This window comes from Colias croceus, chromosome 1 (genome assembly GCF_905220415.1).
Source record: "Colias croceus chromosome 1, ilColCroc2.1".
In the NCBI taxonomy this organism is placed as follows: Eukaryota; Metazoa; Arthropoda; class Insecta; order Lepidoptera; family Pieridae; genus Colias; species Colias croceus.
Genome location: NC_059537.1, coordinates 11,451,875 through 11,472,138, shown reverse-complemented (window position 1 = coordinate 11,472,138; position 20,264 = coordinate 11,451,875). Strand labels below are relative to the sequence as shown.

Genomic DNA, 20,264 nt, shown 5'->3' with positions numbered 1-20,264 from the left:
TACTATATCCTAAATTTTATTATGAAATTATATTGAATACGATCAAATATTCACGCTGTAAGATGGTTTCAAAGACCTATTCGTAAGGAATGTAAAACATTCATAACCAAATGCAAAGCTTACAAACTTAGCGAACTTTTCAAATTTACGTTTCATATTCACTTAAGGACTGGACTGGATGATAAACATTTATTACATCTGCAGTAGACATTCAAATGCAAATGCATGAAAATTCAACAAAATTTATACACCCGCATAAATGCATTAAGTTCATCAATATTTCAAATGCATTCGTATAAAAAATCTTATTATTCTAATTTTTAAAGTGAGTATCGGTTCTCAAGGCAATTGACGCTCTATTCCTTGGAAGTTAGGATATAAAATTGCTTGTATTTCTTTCTGGGTTAGGTACACACAAAACGCATTGAGCAAATGGTGTACTCCCCAGTGCTAGTTCGATTCCCGTGGGGCGACTGCGTCAAATTATCCAACTAACTCTATTTGCTTAGCTGGAGAAAAAGCCCGAACAATTTTTGGTACTTTTCACAACGATGAACGAAGAAATTCACTACCAACCAATTTAAGAATATTGGAAATATCTAAAATTTGCAGACTTTACATTTCAGACATTTTATAATCCATATCCGTGAACTCAGCAAAATTGTTGAATATTGGAAATGCATACTTATATCATAAGTAAGTATGTGAGGGAAATGAAAATGAAATTGAATATTATTTCATCTTATTTTTCCTGAAAAGTATGTTTTTAACCTTTTAAATGCAAAGAATAATTATTTATTAACACGTTATTTTTTATTTTAAAATATTTAAAAATTCATTCGAAAATATTATACATATTCAACAACCATTTCATTTTATAAGTACCTTACTCAGCTTTCGTCTATTAAAAAAAATTAACCAATAAAAAGACGCTATCACTCATTCAAAGGCGGCAAAGCGGACGCGACAGTCAAACGGACTGAATATGAAGTACCACTTTGCGATTGATGAATCACTACCCTCACACCCTTGCGTTAGACACCCCTTGTTGAATACTGTTTATCTTATACTCTTACGTAACTACTGTCGTAGTTCCCATTGAGAGTAAAAGTTTCTAGAATTATGTTTTCCTCGTGTTAGATGTTATTTATTTACTACGTGTATACCTACGCATAACTTTTTTAATCTATAATTATTTAATTGTTACTTTGCAACTTTGTCTAAAGTATATTGTATAAGATAGGTACTACTCCATATTGTATTGTATGAAATTGTATGAAATGAGAACAATAAAAAAAAATAAAAAAAAACAAGCCTTTAGAGATTTGTACGGGATTAATCAATCAAAGTATTTATTTGTTTCTGTTTCATAAAATGCTGATTAATGTTGATGATTTTAATTAAATATCTTACCTACATATTATTAAAACATATTTATACAATTATAAGAGGAGTTAAAAAAAATTAATTTTGTAATTTCCTCTTTGTAAGGCGACCGAGTAAAATACATTGTGCCCAAATACTAAGATCGTTTTATTTTTTAACCATCCTTTATCTCCGGAAACGAATTGGTGATGAAATTTTAATAAAGAACACTAAAATAAAATAAAATTCTAGCTGTAAAGTTTAAAAGGTCTCCAACGGACGATACAATGTATGTTAAAACGTCAATACTCCGATAGTGTGAACGAATTTCCAGCGATAAACGATATACAGTTTTACAAATGTTTGATACGATATGAATATTTTCATTTATTTAATTTTTATTTCTTTTCTATATAGCTTGGGGCTCGTTGCAAAGCCTGGTTATATTCTTTAATAGGTGTTCCCTGAATTGGATTTTATGCGCGTAGGTATTTATTCGTTGAAAATGGGTCTTTTATTAATTTAAATGCTTTTTATCCAGAAACTCGACGCTTTAGCGAGCATGGTCATCATCAAGCTATATTTGAAACTGGGTTAAAAATTAAAATATAATATACTAGGTTTCCGCCCGCGGCTTCGCCCGCGCAGTCAAAGAAAAACCCGCACAGTTCCCGTTCCTGTGGGATTTTCGGGATTGCGTCATTTTCCCGGGATAAAAAGTAGCCTATGGGCTTTCTCGGGTATCAAAATATCTCCATACCAAATTTCATGAAAATTGGTTCAGTAGTTTAGGCGTGATTGAGTAACAGACAGACAGACAGAGTTACTTTCGCATTTATATATTATTATGGATATTATGGATTTAACAAATCACATTTTGAATACGTTTTTTGTCAATTTCCCATTTAAATAAACAAAATGTACCTACCCTCTTTATTACTATCGAATAATAAACAAAAATATTTCACCCCACCGTAATTACTCCATTAAGATAACACCAGCCCCAAGGTAGGCTTCAAATACAATTTGTCTCTTGAAACAATGCTTCTCATTATTAAAACTTACTAATGACAAGGGAATGCGTGGCGCCCGCAGCGATTCCTTTGTCTCGCAAAGGCGCTAATATGAACCTGTCTCGTTATGTTATACATGCCTTAACGAGACAGTATTAAGTAGCTGGTAATGAGCTCAGAGTGACGCTTTTGTAAGTTCTGCTAATTACCTCCTAGGTTATCGTTTGGATTTATAGTAATATTTTGAGTCAATGCTATTTTTTTTTATTGAAACATTTGCGACGACTCTACAGTATTATATTTAAAAGTGATATAAACAATTTTGAAAAAATACATCTTATATTTAATAATGATATGACAATGACCATGGCTTGTGCTGTGTATGATTGCTTTTAAAAAATAGTGAGCGTAATAATTAATTCATAGGAAAAACATCATATTATTATGTTAAGTTTATGTATTATATATATTTTTTTTCGAAATCTTGCGTTATATTTAGCTCTTATATTACATTATTTTACCACATTACTTGGTGATGGAATACCAGAAATTAACAAAATATCATACTGTCCACTAATAAAAAATCACAGAAATATATACGTATAACTGATATAATTAATGTAGAGCGCTTGCAGATTCAAATTCAAATTCAAATTATATTTATTTGCAAGAATGTCGTTACAAATTATAGACGTTTTGATTACAATATTATGTGGCTAATACATTCTACCCATCGATTGGGTGTGCAAATATTAAAAAAGAAAGTTAATGAATCTAATACTTATTTAAATGTACACACAATTCAATTTTCACAATTACACGAACACACTACAATTTACACGATTATATCACACAAAACAGTTTACACTACTTCAAATTCATAAATTCTTCAATGTCATAAAATTGTTTCACCAACTTGTGACGCAACTTGTGATGGTGCATTTAAATCAAACGAATGTAGAGCTATAGCTAGCGCAAGAGCAATCTTTCGTGATCTTTTTTGTGTAAACGAAAACTCGTATTGAGTATTGTTCAGTATATTCAAAGCATAATCTTTTTGAACGGACTAAAAACAAGAATGCTCTACGCCTGTTTACACTAAAGGAATTTGACATAGTGGGGTTAGAATGAGCAATGTAAATGCACCGTAAGACGAGTTCCTTTGGCATTAGAACTATTCTTTATCTTTGGGGGTTGAAGAAAAAGAAAATTACACAACTCAATATACTATTTAACTTTTAAAATACCACCACATACAGATCCTTTGCAAGTAAATTGGTGACTTTTAAAAAGCCCTACTAAATACGAGTAAATTACTTTGTTGGCCAGTAACATTGTCTGAAACTTTTCGGCCCATCACACTACGCTCCAGTTACAGTAATGGCCCATTGCAGTGTAATTACAAAATGATACGACTGCATTACGCTTGTCATTTGGATCATTCTAGACCACTAGTGGGGAATTACCGCTGATGGAGGCATTACATTTAAATGTTAATGACGTAGTACTGATTTGGTGGTGTAATTTATGACTAGAAACATGCAGCTAGTAACTATGACTTTTTCTTCTATTAAATTTATCTATTTTACAGTTGTAAGACAAGACTAATTTTGCAGAGGAAATGATAAAATATTCACATAATAGTCAACCAAAAATAAAACAGTATCTTATTATGATTCTTTCTTCGTGAAATGTATTACAATATGATGGTCTTAAAATATATTCCAACTTTTCGTTCAACAATAAATCATTGTGAATGAAGTTAGTAATGAAATACGACGTAACAGAGTATTGTGAATATTTGTAACAAAACTTTATTTATAAACAGAGCCTTGACTAAAAGATTCGTCGGATATTACAACACTAGCTGTGCCCCGCGGTTTCACCAGCATTGCTCCGCTCCTGTTGGTCTAAGGGTGATGATAATATATAGCCTTGGTAAATGGACTATCTAACACCGAAAACATTTTTCAAATCGGACCTGTAGTTTCTGAGATTAGCGCGTTCAAACAAACAAACTCTTCAGCTTTATAATATTAGTATAGATTACTTGCTAAATCCATAAACATGAAGCTCTGAATATATTCTCGTTGCAGGAACATTTATTAAATTGCGATAAAGGTGTATTTATTGTCTCTTTGTTTGGTTAACACGCGAATGCCTACTGGTTTGAATGTCTTTTTGTGGCTTATCTTGTTAGGGGCCTGTATATTATGAGTCTGGGAAAGATACGGCGCGTAAAGTCTACAATTTTGGCGTATTCGAGCAATTTAGGGGAATATTAAGTATTCATTCTCGTTTGGAATAATGTTTCAATAAAATGAAATACTTTATTTCATCATTTCTTTGTGATATCTGTGTTATATCTGCCTTTCTGGAAGATATTTTAAGATAGTAATAACCTACTTTTGAAGTATTCATTTAAGATATTTTTCCTGTGTATTGTATTTTACTGAACATTATGAATTCATTGTTTAATATTCTCGTAATCCGTACCAAAAAATAATTGAAATAAAATTGTACTCAATGAGAAAGCGTAGTGAGGAAGATTTATATACACCATCTTGCTTAACTTCTGTTATCATCGTAATAAATGTTAATTTACGTTTGACCTCATTTTCGAAAATCCTTATTCCGTATCTTCTTGGTACAAGGTAATTGAAAATTACTACCAGTTGCCTGTTTTGGCAATTTAAGGTGTATTTCACAACATTATATAAACTTTTCAATAGAACCGTCTTTGTTCGTTCTTCTGAATAAAGTTCATATCTTTCAGTCTTCAGTTCATATTAGTGATGCAACGAATACTACTTTTACAAATACGAATACGAATACGAATATCAAACCTACTATTCGGCGAATACGAATACGAATACGAATAACTAGCCTTGGTAATAAAATACTTATTTATTTAATGAATGTTTACTCTTCTAATAATTTAAATTTACAATAGGCAAATTTTTATTTAAAAAACATAAAATTCGTAGATTTTCTGGTTTTAGGCGATTTTTTTTCAGTCTGGATGTTTCCAGGCGTTGAAAAAAGTCTTTCCGAAGCGACTGTACATGGCTTCAGTGAAAAATATTGTTGGGCGAGTTTTTTCTGACTTGGAAATTGGACATCTTCTCGCCAAAAGGCCAGTGGATCAGTAGTACCTGCACACGTCATATTTTTTCGCGCGATTTTTAAATTTGTAGTAAATAGAGTTGCGTAAAAAAATATTCGTTTTTAAAAATTAGTATATTCGCCGAATACGAATATTCGGTAAATGTCTACTATTCGGCGAATACGAATTCGTTGCATCACTAGTTCATATCTTTTATTTGTGTTGATACAAAGTAATTAAATCCAGATAATAAATTAGAATACATTAATTGTATACATAATATTTTTTTTTAAATTTGGTATAGTTTTGGACTGATATCCATTTTTTAGCATTATGCCATTTTTATTATAACATGCTCTACTTTTTAATTTTTAATTCAAATACCTCATTAGCATTACTATACACGAGTTAAAATGGGTAAAATTTAAAAAATATGGTTCACAGTGTGAAAAAGATTCTTTCAAGCCCACGAAATTTTAACGGTGCTCGTTAAAATTTTAAATTATTGCCGTACAAGGAAAAAACCCTTTGATAAGTTTTTCTTCATTATTTTATTAATTAAGTTACTTAATACAATTTGAATTCTTTGAGACCATCATTATATTATTATTTTTATAAAAATTCTAATGAATAGAAATTATGATACAATATTTAATACATTCACGGACATTCACAAATACATAACATATGTATATAATATTTGCTAATGTTAATTTATAATTTTAAAAATAACGTATTTGCTTATTTAAACAGTAAGATTTTCAAATTAAACAAGAATTCAGAATAAAATTCAATGATGCTAAACTATAATGTCCACATTATTTGCAAAAAACTCTCTGAATATGTAGTTAAGCTGTCTATGACTGTACAGTAAGTAGCTTTAAAAATAAATCCAATAAAAACATGGACTTGCGTGCTCGTTAACCGACTTAAACCCTACAAACGATGACATTGTGTTTGATTTTAAACAGTAAATTGCCTTCTTGTTTTTGCACCTGTAAAAATTATAAGCAGCAATATAAGAATGTTCGCTTACAGAGAAATAGGTTAAAAATCGTTACAATGTCAACGTAGTTAAGGGCTCGGATACAATGAATTAATTATTTCAATGCGTGATAAGAATACTTAGCCGAAATGTATTTTAAAAAATACTAGCTTACCGCCCGCGGCTTCGCCCGCTTTGTCTAAAACCTAATAAATTATATACTAAAACCTTCCTCTTGAATCAGTCTATCTATTAAAAAAACCGCATCAAAATCCGTTGCGTAGTTTGAAAGATTTAAGCATACAAAGGGACATAGGGACAGAGAAAGCGACTTTGTTTTATACTATGTAGTGATAATACTTCAAACACAATATATCTACTGACAAGACTCTCTTTTCTCCAGATTTACTTGTAAATTATAAATAGGTACAATTGAGCTACTCTTCAATACCGTCTTATAGACTTATACATATTACGAATACATTACACTTTATACAAGAAGAGCACATTCATTTATGCATATTCAAATGTAGAGGAAAGTAACCTGAATTTCACAGGATCAATTCATGCCATAAAAAGTATACATAAACATGAAATATTAAGAAAGCCTGTCAAAGGTGTCAGCAAGTAAGGCTGTGGCCGACAGTCCTTTGAATGTTTTTTCACGGTAAAATTTGTGCTAATATAATGCCTTCATTTTATAAAGTGACTCATGAGTTTCTTTACGCATTTAATTTGTATAAGTAATTACGTTTATGAATTAAGTTTTTACGGATCATAGTGCTACGTAAGTTGTAAACTGTAATTGTATGGAATTTATATTAATTAGTGTGATCCGATGATATTCTTTATCATTAAAATAAAGCTTTATGTAGGAAAAAACTTCTTGATTGAATCTTGTTTCTTCACGATGTACAAAGATTATGTTTACATCAGCCTTATTTTCAGGAAAACTAAGATAATATTAGTATAGTAGTATATTATTATAACACAATATCAAGGTTCTAGAGGTAGGAGGTACTTCTCATAAAATTTAAAATTTACAATCAGTAAGTTTATATAATAAAGTCTAAATCCCTCGTCCTTACTAAAACTCATTTATTAGTCCAAAAATTAAATCGATTCAGAAGTTTTAAGTACTCTATAATTTCCTCGAAGAGACGTAGAAGCGACAAAACCACATGAAATTGGTGTTCCCGAAGCGCCCGTGGGAACCGCGGCGTGTTTCCGACAAGAGCGCTATTAGTCAAATCTTGTGACTGAGCGAAAACATTATTAGTGTCGCGTCTATGCGTTTTTTGTTCTTTGGAATGTGGGTAATAATTATACGACGCTGTTTTTGAATTTAGTTGAATATATTAGAGATTTTTGATTTTTATCATTTATAGTTCTATAGATTAAGGTAATTAATACCTCATTCTATAGAATATTAGTGTAAGTTGAAGAAGTAGCATTATAAATTTTGTTTTTTTATCTCCTTCCCATATATAGAGAAGGAGATAAAAAACATTTATTATAAGTTCGTATGCAATATCTATACCATTTTCTTCGAACATATAAGGCTCTATCATATCGTAATACACAATAAGGAGCAAACTAAATAATAATAGCATTATCTAAAGGTTACGAAACAGCTATCCGACCTCACATTGACCGAAATCAAGAAGCGTATAATCTTGCCAATATGGATACCACGATATTTCCGATTAATTTCATCATAGAGGATCCTCTTTGGGGATAACAATGACATTAGTTCACGGTCAAATAATTTATGTTAATGGAATACGGATATATTTCCTTTTTGTTACTAAGTTTTTATTGAATAGGCCTACAATATTATTTGTATGGTAAACACTGTTTGTGTTGGTTTTTTAATTTATCATCAGGTTCAATTCGGATATTCTACTAAAGGTATATAGCATTGGATTCAAACAAAAATATTTACATACTAAACCACCCCAAATGCTATAAAAACAATAGTAAAGTAAGTTTGCATACCTCATGGTTATGCCAAGAAAGTTTGCGAAGCTTACCCTCTTTCAGTTGTTATTTCCGCAAAGAAAAATATACCTTTTACTTTAAGACATTACTTCATTCCATCAAATATCATTGCCTAGTTCCCTTTTTGTTTTAGAGCGCTTAAGTCTATATAATTGACATCTTACTTAATTAAAGCTCTTACAAGATTTATGTCTCAAAGTAAAATGAAGCTTAAATTATCATAACGTAATAAAAATGTAATAAACTCGAAAAGTAAACAAAGTACAGAGCCATTTCTTCGTTAATAGCAAAACGGTCATAAAATAACACTTATCGGGGTATTAGAAAATATTATGACAAGGTGGCGAATACCATAGCACGATGGACGTAAAGGAATGTCGTAAAATACCATCGCAGTAGAGATACATACAGCTTAGTACGATATAGTACTATGCAGGAGATATAACGTCTATTGAACCTTTAAACTTGATCAATATTTGCCGTTTATAGTTTCAGGAGCATATGAATATAAGGAATTTTAGTAAGGAGTTTCCTGTGAAGCTTTGTTGCGCCTTTTGAACCTTGATATCAGGAAGGCTCTATCCATAAAATTTTCAGAAGGTCGTCGGATAGACTAAATGGAAACCAAGGAATTTGTAATTTCGAACGTTAAGACCAACCAAAATAATATTTACTGTATATTATAAGATTAATTTAGGTAAGTATTTTAAAAATAATCGGATACATTTTCGCATATAACATGCATTTCAGGATATTTATTTTTAATATTCAAATAAAACGTAATTAAAATTTCAAGTTCATACAACACGCTGACAAACAAAACTCCATATTAAAAAGCTTTCATAATGAAATACATCTTAAAAGCATTATTTGAAAACAATGTAATACGTGTGTAAAGTAAACAAGCCATAACTCTGTCACGCCCATGCACTTTACGTTGTTACGCATACGCGACGAACATTCGCTTCAAATAACATGTACACACGCTATTTTTATCAATAAAGAGCCTAAAAGATTGGTAAAGTATAAAAATTGTAAAAAAGGTTAACCGATAACTCCATATATCATAATGTGTTACTGTTCAGTCATTGTATAAAATTTAAATTCATCCCCCTGATAGTGATTTTGTAACTACCAAGATAACACATAAGCTATGAAACGGGTAAAACCGCGCAGTACATCTAGTTATATAATTGTTTATGTTGGGACATAGAGTCTTTATTCGGAACTTTATTAATTTATCAATTTCATTGTATGATTCATTTCGAGGAAAGCAAAATACTGTGACGTGTTTAATATCTTTCTTATGTGAAAACAACCTTGCACTTTCTATGTTTGAACTCTGTACAATTTTGTAGTTAACATTTAATACGGAATTACTAAAATTTTGGAGCATGAAAACATTTTCAAACGGAAAACTCTTTCATCAGCAGCAGCATTTCATGTTTTGAAGTTAGTGAGAAATTTCAGAATCCCTAGAGTGTGTACTTGCACATTTTAATATTTAATAAGTACAAGTTTCTAAAACATTTAGCGAACCTTTTAGATTTTTCATGGAAATAAGGTCTGTGAAGTTTGTGACGAAATTATCGTAACATTTTTTTGATAAGAAAAATTTTCGTTTTTTTTTTGTTTTACATTTTTGTTACATCCATTATTAAAGAGATTTTTCAAAACCGAAACATAACATCAACTCAACGCAGAATCAAACTGCTCCCAGTGGTCAAAGGTAAATTGGGCCAAAAATGATAAACCCATGATATATTTCATGAAGCCATTCCGCTAACGAAGCACCGTGGGGAGATATTATCGGCTGTTCGACTGATTAATGTACTTGTGAATTATGTACGTTTGAATTATTGTTATTAAATTATGAATTACGATCTACACAGGGCAAGATGTGCGAGGGGCTAATTGTGATATCAAATGCGAGTAATTAATGTTTATTGGCATGTTATAGCTTATTCAAATATATTAGTTATACCTGAAGATCATCATGTATAAAGTCAGTATTAAAAAAGACGTGTGACACTCGGGGACTGCCGCGGTAAAGCTATTGCACAGCATGCCTTCAAGCCACACCTCCGTGCCCGTCGGAGTGGGGAGCGTGAGGTTTTTCGTTACGCAATTTCTGGATTCGGTCTCCGCGCTTAAGGCCCGCGATAGAAGCTATGCAATAGCTTAAAATTCTCTAGAACCTATTTAGACACAGAAGAAGTATTTTATATAATTGGAACAGAGCTGTAAAAGTTTGAACATTGATTGGCAATTCACTTTTCATCATTTTACAATTAATAACATCACAAACAAATGACAGTATCAATTCGTATCCACGAAGTAATTAGTAGGAATACCCCTCAAACATTCCAACATTCCAACAGATTAAAAATAATACCATGCACTTATTAAATTGCCAGCCGAAATAATTTTAAACTGTCAAAATATGAAACCCAACTAATCATTTGCGGTATAATTAACTCGACTACCAAACCAATTTGTATTGAGTACGCACCCTCTTCATCACTCTACATGACATTTTATTCTGTCCTCTTTAAAAATATGGACACCTATGTCCAATTATAAGGCAATTCAATACGCTTGCTGTCAAAATATTACTTTTATTATGTTGTTATTTTCGTAGATATTTGTTGCTCTATACGGCTATAAAATTGTTTATTTATTTTTAGTGGTACCTATTGCAATATATTCCATTAACATCATCGCTTTCATGCATATTGGTATAAGAACAGATACCATTATTTTCATAAGAAAGTGAATATTCATCAGTCAGAAAGTCGAATATAAATGCAAGTTAATTTTAACAGGGATATTATAATCGGTACGGTAAGGCAAGTAGGTAACTTTATTGAAAGTGAAGAAATCATCTGATATAAATCGTTGCATTACATTAAAAACAAATTATCTAGTAGCAGAGATATAATATTACCAATGCACAACCGCAGCTACGTGTAACATAAAGTGTTCAAAACCACCGAACCGAAATCAATACATAATAATATGGTAACTACCTAGTACCTATATAATTCATAAAACATAACAACACTTAAGTTCAACTGTATTTACAGCATTAATACTTCGAATTTTAGTCTTTCAGAGGCTTAAAATAGCTTATTTTCATACCGGAAAATACAGACATATTTCACAAATTCGTGAAGTAAGGCAAACCATAAATATCCGTAGATACATAAAGTATTGACCGGCGACTGCCATGAAGTTCATAGTTTTATTGATATTGCCCTCAATAAGGCTTTCACCGCAGGAAGCAGTAATGTTCTGGCGGCAACAAGTGGGTCATTTGCCTTGGCGTCTTGTTGTTGTACAATATTTTAACAAAATACTATAATAGAGTTGTTTTTGCTATGCTATTTATGGTATGAAATGTTCGCGGCTCAAAAAGTTTGGATGTAATTCCATACACTACTAAATTATTCGGAATATCAGTTCAAATTAACTCTATCAGTCTTTATTTTTTATTATAAACAATTGCTGCATATTTAGTTAATTAATAATATTATCTACAAAGTAGATATTATATAGTCATTCATGTACAAAAATATAATATTCCTTCACAAGCATCCTGTTTCTGTAATGACGAGTAACCAAATTATAAATCACATGCCATAAGCGTCGAATATTGACTCGTAAAATAGCAAACTGAATAACTTACGGTAGAGCAAACCCAATATGCTAGTACAATACAAAAAGCACAATTATCTCACATGCAGGGATGAACCCTCCCTGCACACACCCGATAAGACTGCGCCCAATTGATGTTTGAACTGTCATTAATCCCCAAGCCGACAGATGTCGCTTAAGTCTATTATTTTTGACACATAAGTACGACAGTTATTTGTCGTTTGTATGATTTATTCATTTAGACACTGATGAAGTTTTTATGTCAACGTTTAGGTTATTTGTTTTAGCTGTTTGTTATGGCCTTTACAACAAAACGATTTCAGAATAGAATTGAAATTTCGTCCACCCTTGAAAGCGTTAATGATAAGAATGTAATATAAAAAAGATATTTGACTAATGATTAAGCATTGAAAATATTAATAAGAATCGTGTCAAAAGTAATAAATGTAAAATGAAGTTATAATTCCACAGAGAGCGTTTGAAACGGCCTCTTAACGACTTTCTTTATGCAAACCAAATAGATCGCTAATGAACTTACTTCAAGAAGTTTTATTCGTTTTCTTTTTAATTTCATAAAAAAAATACAGATCTGAAGTCTTATTTGATAATATTGTATGTATTTAAAACTGTGAGATTGAAGATGATATTTTCGTACACAAAAATTATAACGAAATTTTGTCATAGCAATTGGTCATTAAAAATTCAACATAACTCACAAAAAAACAAAGCGGTTAGCAATAACGTATATCTTGTATCAATATTTATTATGACTATTAACCCTTAGCAGGTATCGTGGGTCAAATTTGACCCAGAAGCGAACATTTTCGGTTATAATTCTTTAAATATTTTATGCAACGACTGTGCGCTTCTAAGTATTCTCAGTGCGTCGCTAGCTGCAGCGGGGTGTTGATGTGCAGAACTGTGACTATCTTAGGAGCGGAGGTAAGTAGCTTTCTGGGTCACGTTCGACCCACGATACCAAATAAGTAACTTTTTTCACTGAGTGTAATTACTTACTTTTTTGGTTTTATTGTTTATTTGTACTACATTGGAGGGCTTTTTGAACGACAGACAAATCGAGGAGTTGATGAACGACTTAAGTGATGATTTGGAATTGAAAAATGAAAGAATACCAAATGTAAACCAACTTTGTGACGACGAAATCATCAGCGATCGAGACAATCCCTAATCTGTTAGTTGCTTAGAAGACAGTGTATTTGGAGTAAGTTCTGACGACAGTGAAAACGAAGAGGAGATACGAGAATAATAGATAATATACGAGGAACGAAAATACGAGAGATGAGAGTGAAGAAGATGAGGATGATAGTTGATGGTAGAAGTCATTTTGGTTTTGGTTGTCATTTTCTTTATTTTATGCTGATTTCAGAAGCAATTTGTTTTTTTGTTATAATAAAGATATTAGAAGTGCCATAAATATATTTTAGTTAAAGTTTTTCTAACATTTCAATTTTTTTTTATGTATTAAGTTCACATTAACCAAAAAGTGCCAAAAAATAAGGTTATTTACAAATGTGTGTAAAACATGATATTTTTTTTTTATATTCTAATATTAAATAAGGTTATTTTGTAAAAAAATATTTTTTTATTTCTTTTCTAACCATATTTTATACAAATAATAAAAAATCTACGTTCTACAACAGATTGTTTGGTATGGGTAGAATTTGACCCACGATACCGGTAGTGTTGCCAAAAAAGGCGATACCAGCTAAGGGTTAAAACAGGAATTCCTTAATAATTCTCGTCTTATTTTCCAGCACAAACATCCGAGTTCCTCCCAGTAGACGGTGAAATATCATAACGACGTCATACCATCATGCGCGGGCCATTATTTTTATTCCATGCATTTGTCCCCAGCATGGTTTATGAGTCTCGACGTTTTGTATGCATAGCGCAGTGGCAAGTTTCTTTTATCTCTAATAAGATCCCAATACGAATGTGCTCCCTTAAGTAATAAACCTCTAGTGCGATAGTTCTGTTCCCGTTGTGGCACGACACGATTTTTGTTTGCGTTTCGATGAAGGACTTCGTTGGTTTTCTTTTTCGTTTTAAACCAATGAAAATAGTTTATTTTACGTGAGTCTTTTATAATTATTTAAACAGATAATTATTAACACTTTGGGTGATATATAAATAAACATGTACCTATACCTAAAAACTGTACTTTATACTGTACTTTTTGATTAAATTTAGATTTAGAATATATTTGGTTTATTTCTTCTTTCTTTTATTTATCATTTTAGTCATCATTCATTTGCCTGTCAAACAAATAAATGACGACTCCAAATTATTTTTCCTATAAATACTTATTTCTTTTCCATTACATAATATTATTATCAAAATACATTCCTAAAAAATATAAGGAAATAACATTGACACAATTATTTGTCCCTTTTAAAACATACCATACAACGGAAACCTAGCCAATTGCGTACGAAATACGTCGAATTTGTAGAACAAATATAAATGGTTGAGGGTAGATCAGGGGTAGATAATTACATTTTTTGATCTTCGGAAATGGGGGATGACGTCAACGTTAAGGCGACAGGTCTTTGTATGGATGTTTTGATAGCGTCAGAGATATCGGACTTTAGTAAACAAAGATATAACCACAAGTTTTCCTATGCGAGTGATTTGAAGATTTTATAGTAGTGTGAAGTCCCTTGTACCCTAGTGGGGTATGGGGCAGCCGGCAGATGCATTACACCTATTTCACAGATCGTTTTTCTTTACAAACAAATAGGCACCTGCTAGACCGAAACATTCATTTCCTTCATTCCCACCGGGAATTAAAAATACCCTACAATTCTAAGCCCACGCGTTAACCACCGTTAAAGAAGGTGGTCATAATTAATAGAATACCCATTAATATAGTAAGTCAAGTTTCTGTCAAATTATATATTTTTCGATATTATTATTAGGGTGCAAAAAAGTCAACACAACAAGAATACATTCTCAATTCAATCCCAATAATCTAGAACTTCCAACTATATTAACAAAATATTAATTCATATTAATAAATATTAAATACGTCCATTAGGTACCCAAAGGTTTTATTATCAAGTCAAGCTACCCTGTAAGTAATAAGATAACTTCCGCATAACATGGTGCAATGCTTATGACGCTTATTGCCATTTATACAATAAAATAATAACCAAATATATTTACAGATATATGATATTATAATCAGTATTCATAGTATAGATTCCAAAGATAATAATATTATGATTTCTTTAATATTAGTTCCTTGTATTATGCGCTCAGAATTCACGTAAAAACAACTGTAATGGATTTTGAAGACATTTCGCTTTGGTTCCATTTGACCCAGAAAAATCAGACATTCTCAAGAGAAATCGGAAAAACTGGCACAAGGAAATGTTTGGGATATTTGACGGACTTTTTCATTCATTTTTAGCTGTAATTTTGACTTGGATATTAATAATGCTAACGCTAATGCTTAATAGTATGTACCTATTCGAGTAACAAAAATTACATACCTATTAAGATAGTAAGATAACTAATCGATTTAAAATAATTTTCTATAAAACATGTAGTAATAAATGATCAAAGAAACTAGTAGCAATTAAACAATTAGCTACATTCTCTACTAGTATTATTACCTAACTAAAATAACCTATATAACATAATTATAGAGGACATTTCTTCAAGATAAATAATTAACTAAGACCAAATACCAAAGATTGCTAAGACCTTCCGTTACATTTTCCCTTACAGCGTATTTAATCCGTGTACCACACAAGACAAACCAAATGCGAAATAAAAAGTTATAGAGCTCTATAATAAAATTGTAGGTTTGAAATCATATGTACAATTACCTAGTGAAAAACTTGACCAGCTTTAAAAACTTAGTAGTCATCATTAAAATAAATTTATTACCTACTGAATAAATGATCGGTGATTTTATGATTATAATAATTATAATAACTGTTATAGTTACTAATCACTATATATTTTTATAGTAAAAAACAACGCTGTTACATACACACGCGGTGTGTCTGTCCCTATGTATGCTTAAACCTTTAAAACTACAGCACGAATTTGCTGCGGTTTTTTTTTAATATAAAACTATAGTGGTTATCAAGAAAGGTTTAAAAACTTGTAAAATTTCTAACAAAGCGGGTAAAGTCGTGGGCGGAAAGCTAGTCAGAATAAAATATTAGAATAAACGTGCAAAACACCGTGATTTAGCTTATTTCCAAATATACTATCGCAGTACATTGAGGCTTTGTTGATAACACAAATGAACTAATGACCTTGCCTGTCACTTAGGATTATGATACCGTAAAAGATTGATGTATATTTTGTAGGTCCTACGCATGTTTATTAAGCCTATGCTATAAATAGTACACAATATTATTTATTATGCGTTAATGAGATTTTAATTTATTCTCGATTACTTTCAAATACGGTGAATAATGAAAGTAATATTAAAGTATAACTTTATAGGCCTTAAAAGTACTTTTGAATATAACTATGTATAATATCAAAATATATACAAAATATGTACATTTCTCTGTTTAACATAAAAAAATGAATCTAAAAACGAGCTTATCTTGTACAAAAATACGCTGTATATTTCCTTAAAAGAAAATACATCATGATTATGGTAATTTGTTTTACTTACCTAAAAGTTTCATAACTTCAGCTTGACTGATAAGCACGTTGAGATGGCCCGTTGCCAGGGGCAACGCGAGCCAGACCGCCCAAACGAAGATCAGTCTTTTACACGCCATTACTAATAACTCACTGTTCTATCATTTTCAATTTCACTTTACAGTTCATTTTCACAAGCTCTGCAATTCGCAACTATGTTGCATCCATATTTGAATGGTAGCGCGCGAAAAGTTTTCTAAATACAGATAACACAAGAACTTTGTAAGAAACGGAATAAAAAAATATTTATATACAAAAAATAATATTTCAAAATAATAAATAAACAAATGAAAATAATTTTACAAATTTATTTAAAATTAACACAACAAAAATAAAACAAAAATGAACACAGATAAAACGAAAGAAATCATAATTCCAATTTCAAACCTCGAACGTTCGCGGGATTGTCAACTGAAAACGCGGGAAAGCGTGGTACGCGTCAGGCGACCGCGACACCACGCCGCACTGCCGTGTTCGGATACTCGCAGCGCCAACAAGTTACGTGTGTCATGCGCACTTTAAACCCTTGCATAGTGTGAACTTGCTTTATACCGCAAGGCTTGCACCTTGAACGATTATCGGTAAACTGCAAGTTCAACGAGAAAAAATTGAATGAGGAAATATATTTTTTAGCCTATATGTACTATGACGAATATACAAACTGTGATATTATTATATGATACTAGCGGTGATATGATATGATACTACGTTTTTTTTTCATAAAAACCATCCTCGTACTTCAAGGAATATTATAAAAAAAGAATTAACAAAATCGGTTCAGTCGTTTTCGAGTTATGCGCTTACCAACACTTTTTGCGATTCATTTTTATATTATAGAAGATTCCAAACCAAGCTCTTTCAATCGAATAAAAACCATTGCACTGACTAAACTTTTAGTACCGGATTGCTTTGCTCCAATATAAAAAATAAACGTGCTGTAACACACACCCACATACACACACACACACACACACACACACACACACACACACACGCGCGCGCGCGCACACACACACACGCGCGCGCATTGTGGCAGAATAGGAATAGGAAATACCAAAGCCCCTGGACTAGATGGCATACCCAACGTTGCTCTAAAACAAGCGGTTAAATCTGTACCAGGAATCTTTATAGACGCCTTCAACGCTTGTCTCAAGGAAGGCTTTTTCCCCACAGTCTGGAAGAGGCAAAAATTAGTATTACTCCCGAAAGGTAATAAACCTTCCACTGAGGCGTCATCTTACCGCCCTCTCTGTATGTTGGATACAGTTGGAAAAATTCTGGAGAGGATAATTCACAATCGAATTGAAGAAGCAGTCGAACCCCTCTTGTCCAACTCCCAATACGGATTCCGAAAAGGCAGATCAACTTTAGATGCTATCGGACTAGTTATCGACACCGCAAGACAAGCGATTTCAGGGACGAGATGGAGAGGAGGCTCTAAGAACTATTGCCTCGTTGTGACACTCGATATTAAAAATGCCTTCAATTCCGCAAGATGGGATGTGATAATGTCCGCTCTCTCAAACTTGAAAGTGCCAGATTACCTTAGGGATATAGTAGCTAGCTATTTTAAAAACAGGGTCCTCATATATGACACTGAAAGCGGACCTAAAGAATACAACGTCACCGGAGGAGTCCCACAAGGTTCAGTATTAGGTCCACTTCTATGGAATGTTATGTATGACGGATTGCTCAAATCGGAGATACCAAGAGAAACACAACTGGTGGCATTTGCTGATGACCTTGCAGTAGTAGTAGTAGCTAAATACTTGGAAGAACTGAATTGGGCTTTCGATAGGACCTTCCAAGTAATTCGTCAGTGGATGATATCGGCCGGACTGCAGTTAGCTGAACACAAAACCGAGGCCGTTCTTATTACTAGCAGGAAACGGATAGAAACAACCTCACTCAGAGTCGGTAATTACGAGATCGTAACACAACCATACGTTCGCTACCTGGGAGTAATGCTGGACACACGCCTGAGCTTCAATAAGCATGCAGAACATGCCGCTGCTAAAGCAGCAGTGGTTGCATCAACACTATCCCGACTAATGCCGAATATTGGAGGCCCTAAACAACAAAGGAGAAGGCTCCTAACATCGGTGACGACGTCAGTGCTCTTATATGGCGCCCCACTTTGGTCGAATGCGCTGCAGCTGCAACAGCCCAAACGTCAAGTTGCATCGACGTACAGAGTTAGCGCACTACGCATTGCCAGCGCATTCCGCACTGTTTCTGTAGAGGCATCATGTGTCATCTCTGGAATGCTGCCAATCGAAGTCTTGACTGAAGAACGTAAGAACCTTTACCATCGTCAGAAAAGCGGCACCACACTCACAAAGACCGAGCTGAAAACAGAAGAAAGACGGAAGAGTATAGAAAAGTGGCAACGGATATGGGACACCTCTACCAAGGGAAGATGGACTCATCGCCTCATTCCACGGATTGAACCATGGGTCAATCGCAAGCACGGTGAGGTTAACTACTATCTGACCCAAATGCTTTCTGGTCACGGTTGCTACCGACAATACCTTCATCGGTTTAAGCATGAAGATTCTCCAGAGTGCCCCACCTGCGGTCAAGACGAAAATGCAGAACATGTTTTCTTTATATGTCCAGTATACAAAGAAGCCCGGGACACCTGGGAAACAACAATGGGAAGAAAAGTATGTCCTGAGAACATAATCGGAGTGATGTTGTCAAACAAAGAATCATGGGAAGCAACGAGCGCTTATGCAACGGAGGTTCTGAAAGACTTACGAAAGAAAGAACGGATGCGAAAAGTTTGACCGCTTAGAACGTAAGTGAGAAAAGCAGCAATGCTATACGTCCCCCCGCGAAGTAAAGCCTAACGGCCATCCCGCGGGGATATGGATGGGAGAAAGAGGGTTGTTTTAGTCGGTATGGACCATGAGACCATGATCGAGTCCGACATACCAGGTCGCAGATCTTGACCTGAGATACTTAACAGTATTTTTTCCCTCTATAATAAAAAAAAAAAAAAAAAAAAAAAAAAAAAAAAAAAAAAAAAAAAAAAAAAAAAACACACGCGCGCGCGCGCGCGCGCACACACACACACACACACACTCATACAGAGATTTTGTCAAATTCTTTCTTTTCTTTTGTGTTTTTGCATTGTATTCATTCATATTGTTTTATTTCTGTTTCTGTGTCTAATAGTGTTAAGGAAGAGCGGAACCTCCTGACACAAGCATTTATCTGCTTACTAGGAGTGTTCCAATCACAAATTAGTTAAGGACCTATTGTAAAAGGAAGAAATAAATAATTTGAAATTTTGAAATTTGGATAAAAAAATGGTAGTTTTTGTTCAGTCAATAGTAGTACATAACTACATTATTTTAGAAGAACGACTCTTTAACAGTATTGTCCATTTATATACCTACCTAACGTTTTACATAAATTTTGTACAGGTAGGTATTCACTA

At 32.8% G+C, this 20,264-nt stretch overlaps 1 protein-coding gene across 1 annotated transcript in view; it reads right to left on the bottom strand.

Annotated features, from left to right (window-relative positions):
• The window catches only part of LOC123696384 (tyrosine-protein kinase Dnt-like), a 40,027-nt gene extending 22,789 nt beyond the window's left edge, over positions 1-17,238 (bottom strand). Inside the window, exons 1-2 of the mRNA XM_045642524.1 lie at positions 17,207-17,238; positions 16,791-17,037 (exon numbers count right to left, since the gene is read on the bottom strand). Of these exons, the coding sequence (XP_045498480.1) occupies positions 16,791-16,899 (109 nt within the window). The 5' untranslated portion in view covers positions 16,900-17,037; positions 17,207-17,238. The remainder of the gene's footprint in view (positions 1-16,790; positions 17,038-17,206) is intronic.
• Between the last annotated feature and the right edge of the window lie 3,026 nt (positions 17,239-20,264).